The sequence below is a fragment of the Eschrichtius robustus genome, chromosome X (genome assembly GCF_028021215.1).
Source record: "Eschrichtius robustus isolate mEscRob2 chromosome X, mEscRob2.pri, whole genome shotgun sequence".
Lineage (NCBI taxonomy): Eukaryota > Metazoa > Chordata > Mammalia > Artiodactyla > Eschrichtiidae > Eschrichtius > Eschrichtius robustus.
The window spans coordinates 106277957-106298466 of record NC_090845.1 but is presented as its reverse complement, the minus strand read 5'-3'; the positions used below and the strand labels follow the sequence as shown (position 1 = coordinate 106298466).

At 38.3% G+C, this 20510-nt stretch overlaps 1 protein-coding gene and 1 long non-coding RNA gene across 3 annotated transcripts; both read right to left on the bottom strand.

The window, feature by feature from the left end:
- LOC137756946 (uncharacterized) lies at positions 1 to 3037 on the bottom strand. The gene is made up of 3 exons (XR_011072280.1): positions 2729 to 3037; positions 2432 to 2493; positions 1 to 328 (listed from the first exon to the last, which is right to left on the bottom strand). It is a non-coding gene; the product is annotated as an uncharacterized lncRNA (long non-coding RNA).
- A 1303-nt stretch (positions 3038 to 4340) lies between these two features.
- On the bottom strand, positions 4341 to 11786 carry MCTS1 (MCTS1 re-initiation and release factor). 2 transcript variants are annotated; one of them, XM_068533046.1, is made up of 6 exons: positions 11475 to 11786; positions 10128 to 10280; positions 9489 to 9586; positions 7108 to 7241; positions 5311 to 5378; positions 4341 to 4547 (listed from the first exon to the last, which is right to left on the bottom strand). In XM_068533046.1, the coding sequence occupies exons 1-6, from the start codon at positions 11483 to 11485 to the stop codon at positions 4466 to 4468; spliced, it is 546 nt and encodes a 181-aa protein (XP_068389147.1). In that variant the 5' UTR covers positions 11486 to 11786; the 3' UTR covers positions 4341 to 4465. The 2 variants fall into 2 exon arrangements, with proteins under 2 accessions (XP_068389147.1, XP_068389146.1); XM_068533045.1 differs by lacking the exon at positions 11475 to 11786 and adding an exon at positions 10851 to 11440.
- Between the last annotated feature and the right edge of the window lie 8724 nt (positions 11787 to 20510).

Sequence of the window (20510 nt, the reverse complement as noted above, 5' to 3'; positions counted from 1 at the left end):
ATCAAAAAAATCTTTAAAAAAAGAATATAATTATATTTAGTGTAATTTTTATTGCCTTAATACAGTTAATGACACACTAAACATAAGTGTTCTGAAGGGCTTTCAAAATATTTTAATGGCCTAATTCTTACAGGTTATTGAATAATTTGAGTAAGTTTCTGATTGCTTGAGACCTCAGAAGTGATGGTTATATTGACACAGGATGCATACATACATTTTGTGTTTTTTCTCTCCTTATAAATCAGTTTTAGTAGATACTCCTTTAGAAATCTGAACATTTTGAGTTTCCTGAAGAGCCTTGAGAGACATATTCTCAAAATTAGGGAACCTAGATAAACAAAGTTAAATATTTACCACATTTTGTTTGGGCATACATTCATTTCATATTCCTATTAATATATAATTGTTACATTATTAATATTCTCATGAACAAAAGAGTGAAATATTTACTACAGTGAAATACGTCTATAAATTTAGTCATTTGCCATTCTTGTATCTTCTGAAGTACTATGCTTAGAAATATTGTATCCTCAGTAGTGGATTTGTACGTGCAGGGGGAACTTGGCTGGATATAATCATTATTTGACAAATGCCATATGACTTTATGTTTGGGGACTATCAAATCCCTCAAATTAGAAATGTTCATAGCTGTCCTTTGGATAAATCCAGCTGCTTGTTTTGGGTCCAGAACATTAAAAAAAGGAAAAATGCAGCTGCCAACAGAACACCACCAAACCACTATAATAGTCTGCTAGAAGAGGGTTTATCAGGCCTTTATATTACCACACAATGGGACAACAACCTGAGTTGGAATGCTGAATTGTTGCAACTCCAAGACATCTGGATTTTTTTTTAACCTCACATTGGATATAATCTAAGGAATATTTTTATATCTGGTTCATGTATAATTTGCAAATTTTGATGACTGAAATTGGAAATGTATTAGTAACTTCCTACTGGCTTTATAAATTGCTATTGGGCTGTCACCATTACCCAGATTTTTTTTAACGTAAATTTACTCACTAGACTGGAAGCTCCTTAAGGGCAAGGGCCACTTGTCTATTATTCATCTTTGTGCCACATGCCTAGAACCTAGTGGATATTCAATAAATGTCCATTGAGCTGAACTGACCTTGGCTGAGGAAAAGTGTGTCAGATGCACAAAAATGACTAGACTGTAGGTTGGCTTGACACCAAATGTGTCAAGCTTGACACCCTAACTAAAAATGAACTGAAGACACATTGCCTGTGAGAAAAACAGGCTCTCCCTGTATTCCTACTCTCAGGAATATGGGAAAACTAAGTTGCCTTTAAGCATAGTGAATAAAGAGGCTGATAGTTCAACCTCTTTGAATTGGCTTCCTTGCATGACCTAATGTTTAGAAACAGACTGGGCTCCAACCTATGGAGTGACACCCCGGATTAACTCTATAACCTGAGGCCTCAGACCCAGGGGGAGCAGGAAATATACATATTTAGTCCATATTACCAAGGCAACAAAGTCAATGTACCTGAACATAGTAGGAAAACAAGCACAGATGATGTTGAATATTTTAAAAGTGTTCCCCACACCCACCGTAACAGTGGTTAGAAACATGGATAAATTATTTCTGAAACCACACAATTAAAACTTCTCTAATATATGTGTGTGCTTTGTTTTTCATTGCTAACACTCCATAGGCAATTTTGGTCAATTAACATTATCTTAGTACCAAAAATAAAGGTTCAAAGTTTGGTTTTGACATAAATGACTTATTTTCTTTTTAAGCATATAAGGAGCTATAGACCTCGAATAGGCTGCCTCTCCCCCAAATGGGGAAACATCTGAATTTGAAACTAGTAAGTCAGCATAAAATGAGACTATCTGTTGAAGAAACCTACCCTGAAAGATCATTTAAAACTGTGCTACTGATGAGATAATTTACACTTTTATCCACCAGGAATAAATAATAAAGTATAAAAATATAGTAAGTTGTAGAATATAACTGTCATAACAAAGAAAAATATTCTACATAGAACTTAAAAAGGACATAGGAAGAAAAGTATCAGGGCACCTCTACAGGCTAGGAAAGAAAGATTTTGGCAGACATAAGCATTCTAATTAATGATGAAGCAGGAAAAATTCTCCAAGCCTTACCCCGGCCCAGATGAAATACTCCCCCAAATTATCAACCTTCCTTTACTCTTATCCATCTTCACCAAGAAACTTCCTGTTTACTAATTGTTTACCCTAAGCAGACTTATCACTATAAATTAATACATTTACACTCTAACGTGGGAATCTCCAAGTCTTATAGGTTTTGTTACTGGAAAATAGTTTCTCAATCTGAGTCAGACCCTGGATCTATACCCTTCACCCATGTTATATCTTGGGAGGCCCAGCTGCAACAGCCAGCCAAATGGTGTCTCTCTTTTTACTATCCACCCTCACCTTTCTCACCAACTTCTAACCGTAACACAGGTCACCACAATCTTGTAAATGTCTGTATCCATCTGAAAAATAAAATCACATGTCATATATTTGTAAACAGCCAAATGAAGATGGCTGAAACACGGTATTGGGTTGGCCAAAAAGTTCATTCGGGTTTTTCTGTAACAACAAACTTTTTTCCAAACAAACTTTTTGGCCAACCCAATATAACAGCAATATTATTAGGAAGAAAGACCTGTTATCACTGTATAAATTCATAACTGCTGTTTAATTCTCAAAACAGCTTACTGTTCTTACTGAAGTAGGTCCATGGTCTTCATATGCCACTTATGATAGGAGATACACATTCTTTGGGGAATACAGTGGGGACTCAAATCTGGAAGTTCTGGGCATCTGTGTAGTATGATTCAAGAGAGGGCATTAAATAAATTGAACCGGAATCTGATCAAGCCGATCTGTTTACAGGCTATAGAGGGAGTGTAAAAACAAGTTAAATTACTTTACAGTGATACAATCAACAAAATCCAGAATGTGGGAAGAAACGCTATATGACAAAACAACTAGATTTCTTACATAATTAATTTAAAGGGAAAACGGAGGGGGAACTTAGAGATTAAAACAGACAAATAACAACCAAATGCAATATATGGACCTTGTCGGATACCAATTTCAAGCAAACCAATGGTTAAAAAAATAAAAAGAGAAACAACTGGGTCCATCTGTCACATAATTGAACACAGTTCAGGTATTTGACCTTATTAAGAAATAGCTGGGACTTCCCTGGTGGTCCAGTGGTTAAGAATCTGCCTTCCAATGCAGAACATGGGTTCGATCCCTGGTCGGGAACTAAGATCCCACATGCCGTGGAGCAACTAAGCCCGCATGCCGCAACTACTGAGCACACAAGCCACAACTAGAGAGAAGCCCACGTGCCACAACGAAGATCCCATGCGCCACAACTAAGACCCAACGCAGCCAAAAATAAAAAATAAATATATTTTTTTAAAAAAAAATAGCCAAATTTTTTAGGTGTGATAATGATATTATGGTTTTTTTAAAAAAAATACATCTTTTAAAGACACATATTAAAGAAACTGTGGATGAAATGATATATCTGAGATTTGATTCAAAATAATCAGAGAGTGGAGTGGGATGAGTGAGATAGAGATGAAATAATATTGGCCACGAATTGAAGCTGGGTGATGGATACAGAAAAGGTCCATTATACTATGCTACCCATACTTTTCTATACGCTCAGAATTTTCCATAATGAAAAGTTTAAAAACAGCAACAGCAAACAAACAAAAAACACACACAAAAGAGAAGGGGCACTTCTAGGTGCCCTGGGGTAATGGGATAAAAATCCCAGTCTAGGGCTTCCCTGGTGGCACAGTGGTTGACAATCTGCCTGCCAATGCAGGGGACACGGGTTCGAGCCCTGGTCTGGGAAGATCCCACATGCCACGGAGCAACTAGGCTCGTAAGCCACAACTACTGAGCCTGCGCGTCTGGAGCCTGTGCTCTGCAACAAGAGAGGCCGTGACAGTGAGAGGCCCGCGCACCGCGATGAAGAGTGGCCCCCACTTGCCGCAACTGGAGAAAGCCCTCGCACAGAAACGAAGACCCAACACAGCCAAAAATAAATAATAAATAAATAATAAATAAAATTTAAAAAAAATCCCAGTCTAGCTTCCAGCCCCATTAAGTAGTCAGATTCTCTGGGGGGGGTCAACCATATACTAGCAAGTTCATTTACCAAGTCTTGCCCTTCATCTTACATCATCAGCCTGAGAAAGGACATTAAGTTGTCTGAGTTTGGTTACTTACCAGATACCTTTTAATGTCCAAGTTTGTAACCCAAATTTAACTTGAGTTTAAGAAAAATTAAAATAATTTTTGGAGCTAACAATTTTAGCATCTGTTGAATTTATTCAGCATAACCACAGAGGTATTGTCTTCATGTTGTCACACATAGACACAAGCACAGATACAACACAATATCCATTTTTAGCCCAAGTGCATTCCTTCTGAGGCTCATTTATATGTCTTCATATGCCACAGCCCATCATTTAAATAATGGATATTTTCAATGCCAATTCCTTTGTTGACTTTCTCACTGCAGAAGGAATAAAGTACATAAACATATTGTTAAGTATTTTTATAGGCTTACTCATGGTAAATATAATTCAGGGTGCATTGCTATTTTGCAATTATTGAGCCACATGTAGGGAATTTATTTATATTACACTAACATTATCATCTACATTAAACTACATTACTCTGCTGCAGTTCACGTCTTAAAGCGATTTTAGCAATCAAACTAGTGGGTCCACAGAAACAGAGTAATGATGTCACCAAACCAGGAGAACATCAAAGTGTTATAATTAACCCTGAAACAAAATTAATAGGAATATTTTGGTCATGAGTTCCAACATTTTTAAGTATATTGACTAAATTTTGGTAATATATCTTTAATATTTCCTTAATATTTTATACCACCATGTTAAAATATAAGATAAATACTGTGTGGTACTAAGTTATGTCACTGTTTTTAAAAACTAGCAGCAAAATATCTTTCCCCACACCTAATCTACATCATACTAAATAAAAAAAGTTCCTAAAATACCACACACATACATATAATACAGCTGTGTTGGCACACAGGTTCTTTTCAGAATGCTAAAGGAAGAATGCAATCCCAGAGACAAAATAGGTTTCAATGGCTTCCTAAGTGTTAGGAAAAATCAGAAATGAGGCTTCTGTGCTTAAATATTTATAAGATGTGGTATGAATGAGAGCAAATTTCGCCTGTAATTCTGATTCTTCCTGCATAGGTTACCTATATCTTAAAAGCTAAGGAGGTCTAACAGGAGACTTACATATCTTCTGCAGACATCTTCATGACTCCAACACACAGAGCATGCTGTTTTCCTTCTGCCATGATTGCCTGAAAACACACAGCTAAGAAAACTATTTATCTATCAAAATGCCTTGGAGAGGGGGTGTCACATTACTACTTAAGCCACTGTGAATCCAACTTGCATCTTCGCCTAGTCCATTAACTCCTTGAGGGCAGTGACCTAGCAAAATTTATGGGCAGATTGCAAATACTCAATACATGCTAAATGAATGAATCTAATAATCATTCTCTGTTTTTAAGTCAAATGTTAATAATACCATAACCCAATGCCAACAAAAGAAGGAGGAGAAGAAAAAGAAGTCATGCAAAAAAGGAGACAAAATTCTTGCATATAAATATTAAAAATGGAAATAAATATCAATTGTTCTAGTGCTTTAATCACTAAATGGTGGTTTTATATAAAGAACACATTAAAACAATAATTATATCCCCAATCAATCTTTAAGAGCCCAACGTAAGTTGCAATCTATCCAGAACAACCAGAATGTTCTTGGTTATCATTTGAAGCGTCTAGAATGTTAAACACTGCAGTACATATTTTAAAAAGTAAAGGTTCAAGGGTACACAGCCCCTCTCTGTACTAGTTTTGCAACTTTCCAAAAGTCTATAATTATTTCAAAATAAAAATTATTTTAAAAGTAAAGGCTAAGTACTAGGAAAATTTTCCATTTAGGGGAAACCCCAGAACTATAAACTTTAAAAACAGAAAAATCATAAACATAAAAGGGTAACCTGTCCTCAAAGAAAACTTTTCTCCATTGATTTTCAAGTCATTCATTCATTCAATGTTCCACAAATATGTGATCCCCTATTATGTGACCAGTATCTATATCAACACAAGCTGTTCCTAAGATATAAGTATATTGATACAACTTATACTACCCCTTAGATATAACTGCCACAAGAGAGAACACCCTCCTTTTGAGCACAGGACACACTCTTAAACCCACTCCAATGGCCTTTCCGCTCCAGTGACTTCCCCATTCCCACCAAGCATGGTTCCTTTTCTCAACCTGAGGCAAATGGCCACTTTATCTATGACAAAGGAGAAGATGTCCTCCCGTCCAGACTAGGTGACAAAAAACTAATCTGGAATATAGCTGAAACAGCACTGTAGAAATGGAAATAATGCAGAATTATTCAGCTACATCATGAGTTGAATAGATTCTTAAGGACTATCTGGGACTTTATCGTTTCTCTTTGAGAAAACGTGTTCTGAGGCCCAAACAACCAACTTAAAAATGAACTTTAGAATAAAAGTTCATTGGAACTTTAAAATAAAACCACTGGGATTGCCAATGGTTCCCACTACTCACTTCTAACACTCCACCTGGTGCTTAAGTTCTTTTCCCTTTTGAGTGCTTTTACTCCAGGGTATCTGGGGTAATTCAAACATAAAAGTAGCAAGATGATGTCCAAATAAGTGATCCAATCATATCATATACAACCTCTCTATTAATAATTAAGAGTTTTATACTGTGTCCTGAGTCTGATAACAGTGGTCCCTAACTGACCTGAAATGCAGCTGGGACTCTTTTGTTACTTGTTCTCATTTAACCTCTAAGATGGGACATAATTTAGTCTCAAGAAATAATGTTGCTTCCCACATCTTCAAACGTAGCCAGAAAGGCATGAGATAACAGTAAGAGTAACCTCCAAAAAAGTACATCTAATGTTCTCTGGGATGACAGATCTTTCAGTAATAACAAGAATACAATGAACACATTTTTCAACAGTTAGAGCCTGAGAAGGATACAACAATCGTATCTACTGCAGCAGGGTAAAGTTTAGCTCCAGGAGAAGTTAAGCCTGGACACATGATATTTGCTCCACTGAGTACAAATTTGATGGCTCCTTTATCAACCTGCTGGTGTGGCAGGATAAAAGGATCTAGAAGAAAAGAAATACATTACATAAATTAGTAAGACTAATGACTCAACAGAAAAAGGCAAAGGACATGAACAAATATTTCCCCAAATTACAGTACTCTGTGACACATGCAAAATAAAACTGAAACACCCTCCTTCACTTATCAAATTGGTATATATTTTTAAGAAAAGTATTTCCCAGTGCTAGCAAGAGTGTAGGAAAACTGGCATTACCATATACTGCTAGAAGACTTATAAATGGGTACAAGCTTTCTTTAGGACTACTTGGCAACATGTATCAACAGCCTCGAAAAGGTTCAAACTCTGACTCAGTAATTCTACTTCTAGGACTTTATCCTAAGAAAAAAATGAGAGATGTACAATATATTTAGGTAGAAAGATATTCATTATAGCACTCATATTTATATTAGAAATAAACTGGAATCAACCTAAATGTCCAGCAATAAAGTAAGAGATAAATGACTTAAAAGTATGTCTATAATACCTACATAATAGGACCATGTTTTTGGAGAATACCCTGGGAAATATTCAAAATATATGATAAGTGAAAAAAGCAGAATAAAAACTGCCAGAAAGACCAGTGGTTGCTAGGGGTTGGAAAAGAGGGGGAGGTGGGAAGGATGAATAGGTAGTGCACAGGGAATTTTGGGGGTAGTGAAACTATTCTGTAAGATACTGTAACAGTGGATACATGACATATGCAATTGACAAAAACCACAGAATGTACAACACAAAGAATGAACCCTAATGTAAACTATGGACTTTCGTTAATATCAATATTGGTTCATCGATTGTAACAAATGAAGCACACCAATGCAGGATATTAGTAAGAAAAGAAGGGTGGGAAGGAAGTATATGGGAACTCTCTGTACTTTGTTCATTTTTTCTGTAAATCTAAAACTGCTCTAAAAAAGAAAGTCTATTAATTAAAAAGCAAAAACTATGTAACAGAGAGCCCAATTTAAAAAGGAAAAAAATATGCATTTACACATAACACACAGACACACACAAAATACAGGAAATAATGGGATGGAAGTACACTGATATACTAACCATGGTTATACATCATAATAATGGCTATTATATATTGAGCACTTACTATGTTCCAGGCATTGTGTTAGGTGCAGTACACGTGTGTTACTATCTTATTTAATCTTCGCAACCCTGGGAGATGTAACATACAATTGTGTCCACTTTTAAAGATAAGGAAACGAAGCTTAAAAAAGTGACATGCACTGGGAATTGAGCCCAGACCTGCCTAACTCCAAGTTCACACTTTTAACCACCATATCATCCTGCTTCTTGCACAAGAATAACTTTAAGATGTTCTAAAAGGTTGGTTCCCAGCAAAATATTATTAAACAGGAACATCTTTTTCTTCCAGCTTATTGTGAAAATGCTTACTTAACATATAGAAAAACTGGAAGAATAGTTCAATGAGCACCTGGACACCATCCACTTAGTTTCAACAATCGTTCATTAGCACTTTGCTATATTTGCTTTATCTCTTTCTATTTATACACACACATTTTTTTCCTCTACCATTTGACATTTCAGACACAGTGCTTCACCATAAATAAGCACACATGCCAGACACATACTGGCTTGAAAAGCAGAAATTTTACTTTGCAGTTCAAAAACTCTTGTACACTGGGATAGCATCTTCCTTTGGGTTTTCTTTTGTAATGTAATCAATCTAACAACATGCAAATGTGGGTACATAATAAACATTATTTTGTTTCTTAACACCTGACCTTGGCACTCAACTAACAATAACTGGGACTCCGTGCTTTCCCTTATACAGAATTATCTCTATGAGGCAAACCTGGATACAAATGTAAAAGAAAATGCTCACAGCACTTATTACAGTTTGTAAATATATATTTGTGTAATTATCTAATTGTCTATTCTCCCAACTAGACTGTTAGCTTCCTAGGGACAGGGACCATGTCTATCTTTGCTTCCGATCACATTCTCAGTACCTAACTCAGTGCCTGACACAGAGTAAGTTTAAAAAATACTTTTTGAATTAAGTAATGAATGAATGAATGCTCTTTCTTGGGCTTTCTGGAATGCATAATGAGAGAATTTGCATTTTTCAGATTTACCACAAGATGGGGAGGGGGGAAATCTTTTTAGTTTTATATTCCATATAACCTAGTACTAATAAGTTAACTACCAGAAGTCACTTTCAACTCCTTTTGTGTCTTTCCATATGCCCAAATACATATTTTCTAACAAGACTTACATTTGTGAAGTAATCTTAGGGTTGGATAAAAAGGCCCTTCTCTTTGTCTAAAAAATAGTAACTCTCCATTTACTGTAAGGATCTCTATATGTTCATGGCTGTAAGACAAATGTCACAAAGTACCAAGTTAGATATTTTCTTTCAAAAATGAATATGCCAAACATCCTTTAAATAATGTATAATATGAAGCATGCATATACAGAGATACAGTAAGCTTTTTAAAAAAAATTTCAATAAAGATCCAGGCCAAAAAAAACACAAAACATTTTTTTTTTAATTCATACCAGTCCAGTAGAGAAAAAAGAAAGATATGACCTGCTACAATTTTATTTCACATTTTATTATTTTAATTTCCTTTTTAGATAATTAATAAAACAAATCTCTAAAGCACAAACTGAAATAAATCCAACTCTGAATAAAAACATTTAATTAACTCTTTAATAAAACAATCAGTACACAAAGCCACATTTTTCACAAACATAGAAAAACACTTGAAAATACAAATATTGATGTTTTAGAGTTACTCATTTAGAGTAGATAAATAGTTAATGTGAAGATAATTACATTTATTATGAGTGCAATCTAATCATACAATATTCAGCTTCTCTGAGCTTTACATAGAAAAAAATAAAGACTTACCATCGCACTATTTTGACAGGATCTTTCTTAGGCATGATTTGATTAAGCCATGGTTCAATACCTGGAAATTGTTCTAACAATTGGTTCTTAATACCCTTTATAACTGAGGTTTTCAACTGGATGCAGTTGGACACATTTTCTTTTTCATCAAATCTGCCAAGTGATTTTTGCAAGGAAAAAAAAAAAGGCATTTCCAAGAAGACATATCAGAATAGCCAAAGGTATTGTTTTAATTAGTCATCTATTTCCAAGCAAATATTTAGACGTCTAAAATAATTATGAAATAAATTGTTTTTTAAAATACCATTTCCCTTTTATTGTGTCCAGGACAAAACCAAAGTCTTAATACAATATTAAAATAAACTGTCATAAAGTCACAATTAGCTGGGCGGGGGGGCGAGGGGGGAAGGATATGAGGCATATTCCACATTATAATCTGTAATTAGCTACACAAATGCCTCTCTTGGAAAATCTTACTCAACTCTACCCAGGAAGAAACAGATTCCCACCTATAACAAAACCTGTGTAAAAAAACAAAAGCAAAACAAAACAAAATGAAAATACCCTCAAGCGTTGAGATACAAAAGACCAACCCAAATATAACATTGAAAATCGGCCCCTCCTAGGCTACGTAATCTGCTGAGATTTTTTTTTAAGTGATGATGACGACGGTATTTAACATCCCTATTTATTTTTGCTCCAAATGTCATGCACAAAACCCACCTTCCTTTGCCCATGATCCCCCTTTGCTTTTTGCGTCTACCAAATCTGGAAGGCAAACCCACTAGGTAGGTTCCAAAGAATTTTTGTCTTCCTCACACTGAATAGCCTATGGGGCAATCACGCTATTTTCAAGACAAGGTTCATCTGGCAGCTAGGCAATAGGTATCACAGTCCGCTAGCTTCCTGTCACCCAGACTCCTTCACTCCCATGACCCAGGAAGTCAAGCCTTCCCTTATTCAGTTCATAACTAGTAACCACAAGGCAGTGAGTGAAGGGCTCTCCTCTCTGCTAAACAGGATATGTCCCTAAATCACAGTGCAAGGATGTGATTGGTAGAACCCTAGGAATGGAGATAGGACTAGGAAAGGGGGCAAAAGAGAGAGAGAGGTAAGAAGAAAGAAAATGAGGTTGGGAGGACCCAAACCCAACTGAGGATTAGGGACGAAAAGCTTAAAGAAGTGTTGCAAGTTGCGAGTTGAGAGAATAGTACTATAGAAGACCTTAGGGAGTAAGGATGGCAGGGGCGGGGGAGAGAGAAAGAGAATCTTTGCTCTCGCCCTCTTCCCCACCCCCACCCCCACCACCTTTGTGAGCAGCCGACGGAGGCCACAGCATGTCCTTACTTCTTGAACATGATCCAAGGTGAAGGGGGCGACGATAGGGAAGGGCCTGGAATGGGGGAAAAAATTGAATTAGCAAGGGTCCGGCAGATCCCCTTACACGAGGAAGGCCGGCACTGACAGTCGGAGCTGTTGTCGTTATCCGGAAAGGGAGACAGCCAGCCGCACTTTACGGTTCTCAGAGAAATTTGACTACTTCCGCTCCTCAAAACACGTCGGCTCTTTTGCCGGCCCTTTTTGGTTTACCGATCCCTATCCAGAGCGGGTAGCTGAAAGGGCGGGACTTGAGAAGGAAGAAGAGATAGAGCAATCATTCTAGGAGCAGGAAGAGAAGATGGAGGGGGCGGGGCAATCAATCAAGGCAGTATTTAAGGCCGTTGCGTCACTACGGGTTCCTCAAAGGGTCAAAATTCTTCCGTGTTTCATTGCTACCTACAGTTATTTTTTAGTGGGAATGGTTTTTGTTCCCTGAGACAACCGAATGGATTCGTGCTTACCGACCAGCTTGAAGCCAAGCAAGCCTCTTGACATCATGTTTATGTACTCGTGGGCTTGCCAAATTTAGCAAATAAAAATATAGGACGCCCTGTGCAGGACATTTGGATTTCAGAAAAACAATGAATACTTTTTTTAGTATAACTATACCTCATCCAATATTTGGGACATACTTATACTAAAAAAAAAAAAAAAAAAGTACGTGCTATCTGAATTGAATTGGGCGTCCTGTATTTTAATCTGGCAACCATATTCACTGGCCACAGTGAGGTGCCCCCAAAGAATTATTCACTAGGTTGCTGTCCCCTGCCTCACCCTCATGGCTATAAGTTGAGCTATAAATATAAAGAGGTACCTTCCTTGAATGATAGAATGGCCTGTAGCCGATCGATACTAGACTAATCCGATTGAAGAGTTAACAGCTAAAGAAACACGTTTTACTTACGTGATTTTAAAAAAGAGCAAATCAAGGGTTTTGATCAGCAAAGAAAGCATAGAAAAATGCAAAACCTAAACAGGCACTACCCAGGCGGTGGGATGGGTGTGCACTGACCTGTAAAACAAATACACCAGTCTCTCCAGGGAGCAAATACTCTATATTGGGGAGATGGGCGCTTGGCAATGACAGCAAATGGTATTATGTGTTTGAATTGTACTGCTAACTCACCTTGCCTTGATTCTATGGTAGCAACAATCCTCTGGTTATAATTTAGCTTCCCATGAAGATCTGCCCAGAAAGGGCTATTTTCAAATCATATCCGCATGAACAATTGTCTTTGTAAATTAATAAATTGGCATTCTGGTTTATACATCAATCTCTTGAGAACGTCCTTAGCGTGAATCCGCATTCCCAGCATCAATCAACTCTGTGACATTTAAATATTGTTTATGAACATACAAAACTGAAGCCCAGACCCCAAGCTGTGGTTAGTGCTACACTGTTAGGCTTCTTACAAAACAGGAGAACTTTCCTCTACTGGCAACTCACATCGCCCTGGAAGCCTGCCATGTAACAGTAAATATATTATAACAACTATAGACAGTTATAATTAAGCGGTTGGAGGTAGGAGAAAATAAATATTTTGTATTCAATCTAAACATAACACCTTAGTAATAGCAATGTATTCCACTAATAAATAAAATTTAACTTGATGAACTCCAAAATTAATAATACCTAGATGGACTTCCTAGTTTCTTGAACTTCCTAATTTCTTGAACCTACTAATTTTAGACTTATTAAAAAGTATTATGCTGAGTATTTGCAGTGCTAGAAATAACAGCTAACTTTTAATTCTATAAAAATTATACATAAGGACTTCCCTGTTGGTCCAGTGGTTAAGACTCCTCGCTTCCACTGCAGGGGGTGCCAGCACGATCCCCGGTGGGGGAACTAAGACCCCGCATGCCGCATGGGGTGGCCAAAAATAATAATAATAAGGTTTTAAAAAATAAAAATAAAATTTATACATACTCTAAATTATGACAAATCCCACATGCATGGAATAGATATATAGCTACATGTGCATACATATTTTAATCCACTTTCATACACTCTGATAATCACAGAAACTGAATCTGAATTATGACAAATGCCAAGTTAGGTCATTAGTATTAACTAGGGAGATATTTAGTTCTGTATGTGTACATGAATACCTTTATTCATAACCCATCTACACAGATACATAAGCAGGGCCCACTTTTCACTGTAATGTGTTTCTGGTTTTGTGTTGTAAACAGGATCATTTTTCCAAGGTTATAATTGGGGGTTTACTCCTGACAGAACTCATCTTCAAATAAATCACTGCTACAGCAAACAATATGTCATAAAAGAAGAAATACCTCAAAATAAACCTCTTCCAAAATTGAAATAATGAACTTCATTTATTCATGCAATAGTTATAAAGGACCTTTATGTTTTAGACATATATGCTGTCTATACTAGAATTCATGCATAGATGTTCTGTGCCATTTATTTTACAAGAGACATCAATGTACATGCAGCACAGGACACAGAAAACCCAAGTCTAGCATACAGTTTACTAAAATAAGTAACCTAGCTATAATAAGCATTAAACATTTAATGATTGTATTTGCTGTCTTAGAATTTTGAAACAATTTTATAGGATAATCTTGACATAAGAGTCTAAAATGCTGCCCGAGGAAGTTTACAGTAAGGCCTCCTTTTCTTCTTCGTAAGCTTCCTTGAGCAATAAGCATGGCACCAAAACCCTTCAGAGTGTCCAGTAAAAAATGGTTTCTTTAGGAGGTGGGCCATAGCTTTGAACACTGGAGGAGGTGCTTTCACTGCAAGAAAGAATTGGGCCACTGCCACACCCCTACTGGGTCTCTCATCTCTCAGAATCTACAGCCTGTGAGGTCTTCCATTAAGGTCACTTTTCCCACAAACCGCCCCGCAGCCTTATACTTCAGAGCCACCTGCAGCCTGACTTTATATCCCCCACAAGGTCAAGACATACCTAAGAATCACACCACTACCCCCACCACCAATCACTGTGCAGAGCACAGGTGAGAAAATGCATTGGCCACGGCCTGGATCCTTCCATACAGAGCAATATAAGGAACACCAACCAAACAGCATCATCCACCTCTAGTCCCAAATACAGCTAAATTTGGAGAAAGCTGAGAGACCCCTATTTATCAAAAGACTGTCAGAAGTAACCATCTTAACAAATTTATGATAAGCCGAACTCACTGTGCCTCACTCACATCCCTATTTTCTTTTGTCATCGCCCAATATGTAAGCACCCAGTTCAATCTATTATTATGTGACCTTGGGCAAGTCACTTAAACTCGTGTGCCTGTCTTCTCATCTGAAAAATAAAGGCTCTACTTTATGAGGTTGTTATGAGGATTAAATGAGAGAATACAGGTGAAGCATTGTTAAATTATTAGTATTGTTATTATTAAATTACTATTGTTATCGTTGTTATTCCTCTCTTCTAATCTCATTCCCATATTCCTCTGTGCTTCTTCTCCTGCCACCTGACCTCTCATTTCTACCTTAATTTCCAGGTGCTTCTGCTACGCCTCCCTGGAACACAATTCCATGATTAACAAACTCTCCTACCCATCCTCCAACTTATCCCTGAATGTCCACTGATATTCCTGGCTTTCCCATGAGATTGGAGCTTCCCTTACAGCCCTTTCAAGTGAAAGTGATTTACACCAAGATGCTGCATGTACTAGGGAGTCAGGAGGTGATGTGATGCCCTCTTCCAGCCACACTACAACTTCTAGACAATTCCTCCTTCACCCTCAGGTAAAAAAAAACAAATCCCTGATTCTTCTTCCTCTAAGTTTCATACTATCTGGTTACACCTCGACTTCCTATTTGCTGTACTCTGCTCATTCATTGAAGATCCTGGTTCACAGCCTTTCCTCTCCACCCTAGAGTCGTTAAACACTGCAAGAGAAAAATCACAGTTAAATAAACAGGTACCACCCTGAATTCGTAGTCACCAGCCTCAAGTGGACCTTCAATATTCCTGGGGAAATCCTTTCATGTTTTCAGGTCACTCTCTCATTCTCCCCAGTGATTCTTTCAAAGCTTGCCCATTTTCCTCAAAACTCCAACACCTCAACAGCCCCTTCAATCTACCAAATAACTCACCTCTTAAAGATAAGATAGAAGTCTCCATGTGGGAAACCAACTTCCTACTACCTACTACTGCCAAACTAGGAATATATTCAGAGCCATCCTTCTACTGTTAAAATGAGAGAGAGCCCTCTTCCAAGCTAGGTCTAATTCCTCCATCTGTCTTCCAGATCCCTTTCATGTACAGGTCCTCAGTAACCTTACTCAAGCTGTCATTGCCTCTGTCCTATACCTTCAACCTCTCCCTCTCTACTGGCTCCTTCCTCTCAGCTCTTTCAACAGAAATACGTGAATACACCCGCATCGTATAACATTCAAACAACACGGAAGTATAATGACCATAATCATAGCTAGCATCTACTGACTACTTATGCTATGTCAGGCACTGTTGTGAGTGCTTTCATGTATTAACTTATTTAATTCTCCGAGTGACTTTATGAAGTAGATACTATTATTATTTCCATTTTATAGATGAGAAAACTGAGGAAAAAAGAGGTAAAGTAGCTTGCCCAAGATTACCAAGCTATGAAGTACCAGAATCTGGAATATATATATATATATATAAAGTCACTTTGCTATACACCAGAAACTAACACAACATTCTAAATCAACTATACCTCAATTAAAAATTTTTTAAAAAAACACACACAGGGCTTCCCTGGTGGCGCAGTGGTTAAGAATCCGCCTGCCAATGCAGGGGACACGGGTTCAAGCCCTGGTCCGGGAAGATCCCACATGCCACGGAGCAACTAAGCCTGTGCACCACAACTACTGAGCCCACGTGCCACAACTAGAAGCCACCGCAGTGAGAAGCCCGCACACCGTGCAGCAACGAAGACCCAATGCAACCAAAAATAATTAAATTTTAAAAAAACCAAAAAAACAAAAAACACACAACCATGCTAACCAGCTTCATTTTAAATTCATGATCACTAATCTCAAGTGGGCCCTTAATGCTGCCTGGCAATTATAGTATATATTCTTAGACTAGTGCTGTCCAATAGAACTCTCTGCAATGATGGAAATATTCTATAATCTGTGCTCACCAAAACGGTAGCCATTAGCACATGTGGCTACTTATGTTTACATTTAAATAATTAAATTAGATAGACTTTGAAAAACCAGTTCCTTAGCCATAGTAACCACATTTCAAGTACTCAGTAGTCACATGTGACTAGTGGCTAAGTATTGGACAGCTCAGCATAAGCCATTCAGTCTCCCCTAGATGACTATTTCTCTCCTTCAACCCCCAACACCTTTCACAGACTCCCACCACCCCATCTACCCACTTCTACCAGCCTCTCAAACACATGTCTAAAACTGTACTTCTAGACTCTCTCCATTCTGTCCCCTCATACACTCATCTGTCCCCAAACCTATTTTACCCACAGTCATCAGTTATTGACAACTCCATCCTTTCATGTGCTCAGACCTGAAATCTTAGGCATTTCCTTCACTCCTCTCTTCCTCTCACACTCCACCCCCAAGTCATTGGTAAGGCCTATTGATTCCTCAAAATATATCAAAAATTCAACCACTTCTCATGACCTTCACAGCTACCATCCTGGTTCAAGCCATCATTATCTACTGCCTGGATTGTTTCAATAGCCCCCAAACTGGTCTTTTACCTCTGCCTTGCACCACAATCTATTTTCAACACAAGCCAGATTTTCCTATTAAAAGTGAAATTCAAAGTAAAGTCTTTTCTCTGCTCAAACCTCTCCAACAGCTCTCCATCTCAACTAGAGTAAAACCGATATCTGTACAATAGCTTACAAGGTCTTTAATTGTCTAGGTTCCTGTTACCTCTTCAATTTCATTTTCTACTACTCTTCCTTCCCTTTTCTTACTCTTCTCCAGTCACACTGACCGCCTTGCTATTTTCCAACACACCGCATCTTAGGATCTTTGCACTGGTTGGTCCTTCTACCTGGAAAGCTCTACCCCAGATCTCCACATGACCAATTCCCTCACCTCCTTCAGACCTTTGCTCAAATGTTACCTTCTCAATAAGGTATTGCCATAGACCCTCCTTTTAAAAATGCCATCTAGGGACTTCCCTGGTGGTCCAGTGGGTAAGACTCCACGCTCCCAATGCAGGGGGCCCGGGTTTGATCCCTGGTATGGGAACTAGATCCCCGCATGCATGTAAAGATCCTGCATGCCGCAACGAAAAGCCAACGTGCCACAGCTAAGTCCCGGCGCAGCCAAAATAAATAAATAAATAAGTATTTTAAAATGCCATCTACCACCCCCCCGCCATCCCTTTACTCAGTTCGGTTAATAATGACCTCCGCCTTGCCAAAACCAAAAATCATACTCAGTTCTCATTTTACTCAAACTCTCAGTAGTATTTGAGTTGACCATGATCTCCTTCTTGAAACACTTTGGTACCTTGACTTCTTTAACACCACCCTCTCCTGATTCTCCTTAGCCAGTTTCATAGCTTTCCATACTATCTATATACCATGGACTTCCAATTTGAAATCTCCAGTCTGGATATCTCCTCTACACTTCAAACTATCCAAAGTTGACATCTCCACTTGAATAATAGACACTGGAAATGAAACATGTCCAAAATAGAATTCTTGATTTCAGCCCCTTCCCCAACGTGCAATCTTCCTCATCTCAATAAATGGGAGTCCTATCCACCTATTTTCTTGGATCAAAAATCCCTGAAGCCCTCTCTTTCTCTTACATCCTTCATTTAGTCCATCATCAAATACTATCACCTTTACTTTCAAAATATATCCAAAATCTGATCGCTTCTCACATACCTCCAACACTATGACTCTAGTCAAATTCACTATCATCTGTCACCTTGACTACCAAACTCGTCTCTTACTTATTCTGCTTCTTGCTTTCACTCTTACGTCTGCTGCCTTGCAGTCTATTTTTTACACAGCAGGTAGGATGAACCTTTTAAAACGTAAGTCAGATCATGTAACTCCCTTGCGCAAAACCCCCAGTGGCTTCCCATCTCAGTTATAATAAGATCCAAGGTCCTCATCCTGCCCTGAAGGCTCTACACAATCTGGCCCCCATCCACCCCTCCACCTCATCTACTACTACTCTCCCTTTCTCTGCCCCAGCCACATTGGCTTTCCTGCTATTCCACAAGCATGCCAAGCATGGTCCCTTGCTTCTCAGAGTCTTATTTTTTTCCATTGGTTCTTGGATGAATAGAATTAAATTGATCATAAACTTTGATTCATGGCACATTCTCTTTATTAATACAAGTATGGTTCATTTTTAGTTAGTTTTTTAAATAATGTAATAAGTATCCATGAACCTAAAAACTAAATCTAACCATATGGCCCTAATCTCATTCCTCTGTCTCCCCCAACCCCCTGGCAAAGAATCATTATCCTGAATCGTGTGTTCATCATTTTGTGGTGCTCCATTTAATACAATTTTATGTCATACATATATATGCACACACACACATATATAGATATATATACATATATATACGCATACATATATAGATATGTGTGCCTACATACATATATGGATATATATATATATCTTTCTTAAAAGTATAATTTTTATTATAATGTATTTTAACTTTATACAGCTATATGCTGTATGTACTCTTTGGGAACCTAATTTTTCCCCTCCATATTTACTTTTCTAAGATTCACCCATGTATATTTGCATGTTGCTGTTGTTCATTCATCTTGATTGTTGTATAATATTTCATTGTGTGAATAACACTTCAAGGCCTTGGCGCTTTTGCCCTCTGCCTAGAATGTGCTTCTCTTAGATATCCACATGACTCCCTGCTTCACTTTACTCACGCCATTATTCAAATGCCACATCATCCTAACACTATCTAAAATAGTGCCCCATTTTACACTCTCTCTTTTACTCTTCTTTACTTTTCCCCATAGCACTTATCACTACTGCGCTGAATATTCTCACTTTGCCTCTCCGGATCCACTCTCCCCCTTTCCACCCTGCTCTGTGCCCCGCAGCAGATCTTTATGATCTGAAATAATAGCTTCCTTGCCTTCTGGTTTCCCCTTTGGTTTTGCCTGTGAGAGATACCCTCAAGAGACAGGAGGGTGGGAGAGACTGGAGTTGTAGCATTTATTCCCCAGCTCCCTCCCTGCTGTGATTTTCCAGCAGCTGTGACACTCCTGTCCGGTGACTCTCTCCTATTGCCATACTTCTCTCCAGCTTGACTCAGGGCCAAGCTATGGTAATGTCTTCTCATCCCCCTCCCACCTGTGGCTGCTGAATCATTTCTTGTCCTTTCACTTAACATTGTTTACAACTTTGTAAATACTCCTTCATTAAATGCTTATCAATCCTTCTGTTTGAATGCACCTCTCTTTTCTGCCAGTACCCTGAGTGACAGGACTGCCTGACGTTAAAATTATTTATTTTTTTTGTTGTTGATTGTCTGTTTCCCCCAGTGGATAGTAAGCTTCAAGAAGGTAGGGGCTTCCCTGGTGGTGCAGTGGTTAAGAATCCGCCTGCCAATGGAGGGGACACGGGTTCGATCCCTGGTCCGGGAAGATCCCACATGCCACGGAGCAACTAAGCCTGTTGGACACAACTACTGAGCCTGCGCTCTAGAGCCTGTGAGCCACAACTATTGAGCCTGCATGCCACAACTACTGAAGCCTGCACGCCTAGAGCCCATGCTCCGCAACGTGAGAAGCCACCGCAGTGAGAAGCCTGCGCACCACAATGAAGAGTAGCCCCCACTAGCCGCAACTAGAGAAAAGCCCACACATGGCAACAAAGACCCAATGTAGCCAAAAATAAAATAAATTAAAATAAAATAAATTTTTAAAAAAAAGAAGGTAGGGACTTTGGGACTTCCCTGGTGGCGCAGTGGTTAAGAATCTGCCTGCCAGTGCAGGGGACACGGGTTCGAGCCCTGGTCTGGGAAGATCCCACATGCCACGGAGCAATTA

Excerpts from the sequence above, each read along its gene's own strand:
- MCTS1 (XM_068533045.1), bottom strand. Across the intron at positions 7,242-9,488 it reads CCTAAGATTACTTCACAAAT|ATCCTTTTATCCTGCCACAC; the intron begins GTAAGTCTTGTT and ends CTTTTCTTCTAG. Across the intron at positions 4,548-5,310 it reads AAGATGTCTGCAGAAGATAT|TGAGAAAGTCAACAAAGGAA; the intron begins GTAAGTCTCCTG and ends TTCCTTCTGCAG.